The sequence below is a fragment of the Vulpes lagopus genome, chromosome 21 (assembly GCF_018345385.1).
Source record: "Vulpes lagopus strain Blue_001 chromosome 21, ASM1834538v1, whole genome shotgun sequence".
In the NCBI taxonomy this organism is placed as follows: domain Eukaryota; kingdom Metazoa; phylum Chordata; class Mammalia; order Carnivora; family Canidae; genus Vulpes; species Vulpes lagopus.
The window spans coordinates 39647877-39649364 of record NC_054844.1 but is presented as its reverse complement, the minus strand read 5'-3'; the positions used below and the strand labels follow the sequence as shown (position 1 = coordinate 39649364).

At 42.5% G+C, this 1488-nt stretch overlaps 1 protein-coding gene across 1 annotated transcript; it reads right to left on the bottom strand.

The window, feature by feature from the left end:
- Nucleotides 1–267: 267 nt before the first annotated feature.
- Nucleotides 268–1203, bottom strand: LOC121480362 (olfactory receptor 8S1-like). The gene has a single exon (XM_041736855.1). The coding sequence runs from the start codon at nucleotides 1201–1203 to the stop codon at nucleotides 268–270; it is 936 nt and encodes a 311-aa protein (XP_041592789.1).
- Between the last annotated feature and the right edge of the window lie 285 nt (nucleotides 1204–1488).

Here is a 1488-nt window from a genome sequence, read left to right as displayed (position 1 = left end):
ATAGTACCCATCTATATTCAATGACAAAAATTAAAAATGATTCATGCTTTCACATTGAGAATGCTCAATAATTTGTTCAATTAAAATCTCTATGTACAGAAAAAATTAGAAGAAAATATACTGAATTTGGGTAGTAAAATTATTTACTAAGGCATCTGTCAGCATTTTACAAGATGCGCATTCAAGCATTTTACTTAACATCAACTCAACAGATATTTGCACGCATGTAGTTTGAGCCTAATCCTAATCATCTCTAACCACAGTTTGCTACCTGTACTGTTGCAAAAACTTCCCCAAGGTTCTTCTCAGTGCATTTTTAATCTCCTTGTTTTTCAGGCTGTAGATGAAGGGGTTTACTAGGGGAGTTACCACACTGTACTGTATGGAGAAGATCAGCTCCAGAGGTGAGCCTGAGGTTGGCATGAGATGACGGAGGAAAGCTGAGCCATAGAAGAAGCTCACGGCAGTGAGGTGGGAGGAGCAGGTGGAGAAGGCCTTGCTTCTGCCCAAGGAGGAACTGATGCTCAGGATGGTGGAGACAATGCGTGCATAGGAGAAGAATATCAGGAAGAATGTACCAAAGCCATGCAGGAGTGTGGAACAGAGCAGGACAGTGAGGTTGGTAGAGACATCAGAGCAGGACAAAGGGAAGAGGGAGGGCAGCTCACAGCTGTAGTGGGGGATGGTGTGGGCCTCACAGAAATCCAAGTTCATTACTAAGGTGATGTTAATGAGTGCATCTAGAAACCCCAGGCTCCATGAACCCCATACAAGCTGCATATACAGCTGATTATTCATCACCTGGCCATAGAGGAGTGGGTGACAGATAGCAGCATAACGATCATAGGCCATTGCTGACAGTAGGCAGACTTCTGTTCCTCCAAAGTCAAACAGAAAGAAGACTTGAGCCAAGCAGCCCTCCACTGAAATGGTTTTCCTCTGGGACAGGAGGTTCTCCAGCAACCTGGGTACTATGACAGTAGAGAAACAAAAGTCCGTGAGAGAGAGGTGACTCAGGAAGAAGTACATAGGTGTGTGGAGGTGGGAATCTGCCTTGATGACCAACAGCATCAATAAATTTCCCAAAATAGTCAAGAGGTAAATCCCAAGGAAAAGCACAAAGAGCAGAGCCTGGATGTGAGAGTCAACAGACAGCCCAAGGAGGATGAACTCTGTGATGGTGCTGTGGTTCCTCAAAGCCATTTACAGAGGATATAACCTAGAAATAAAAATAGGCATAAATCTCAAACCTCTGTTGACTGCACTCAATTACCAGAAGAGGAAGGCTTGAGCCCTACTAGCTTATATTTCGTATTTTTCCATATTGATTTTTTTAGAACATTTCTTCCCATACTGATACTCTGCTTCAATTCTGAATGGGTCAATTTCAGTATGATATTACCCTATAGTTGATATTCTATCTCAGAGATTGCTGAAGGAATTCACAAATTTGTTCAAACATGGACTAGACTAATTTAGTCAATTTCC

What these genes read in the sequence shown, in the direction of transcription:
- LOC121480362 (XM_041736855.1), bottom strand. Translation starts at nt 1,203, where the DNA reads ATGGCTTTGAGGAACCACAGCACCATCACAGAGTTCATCCTCCTTGGG.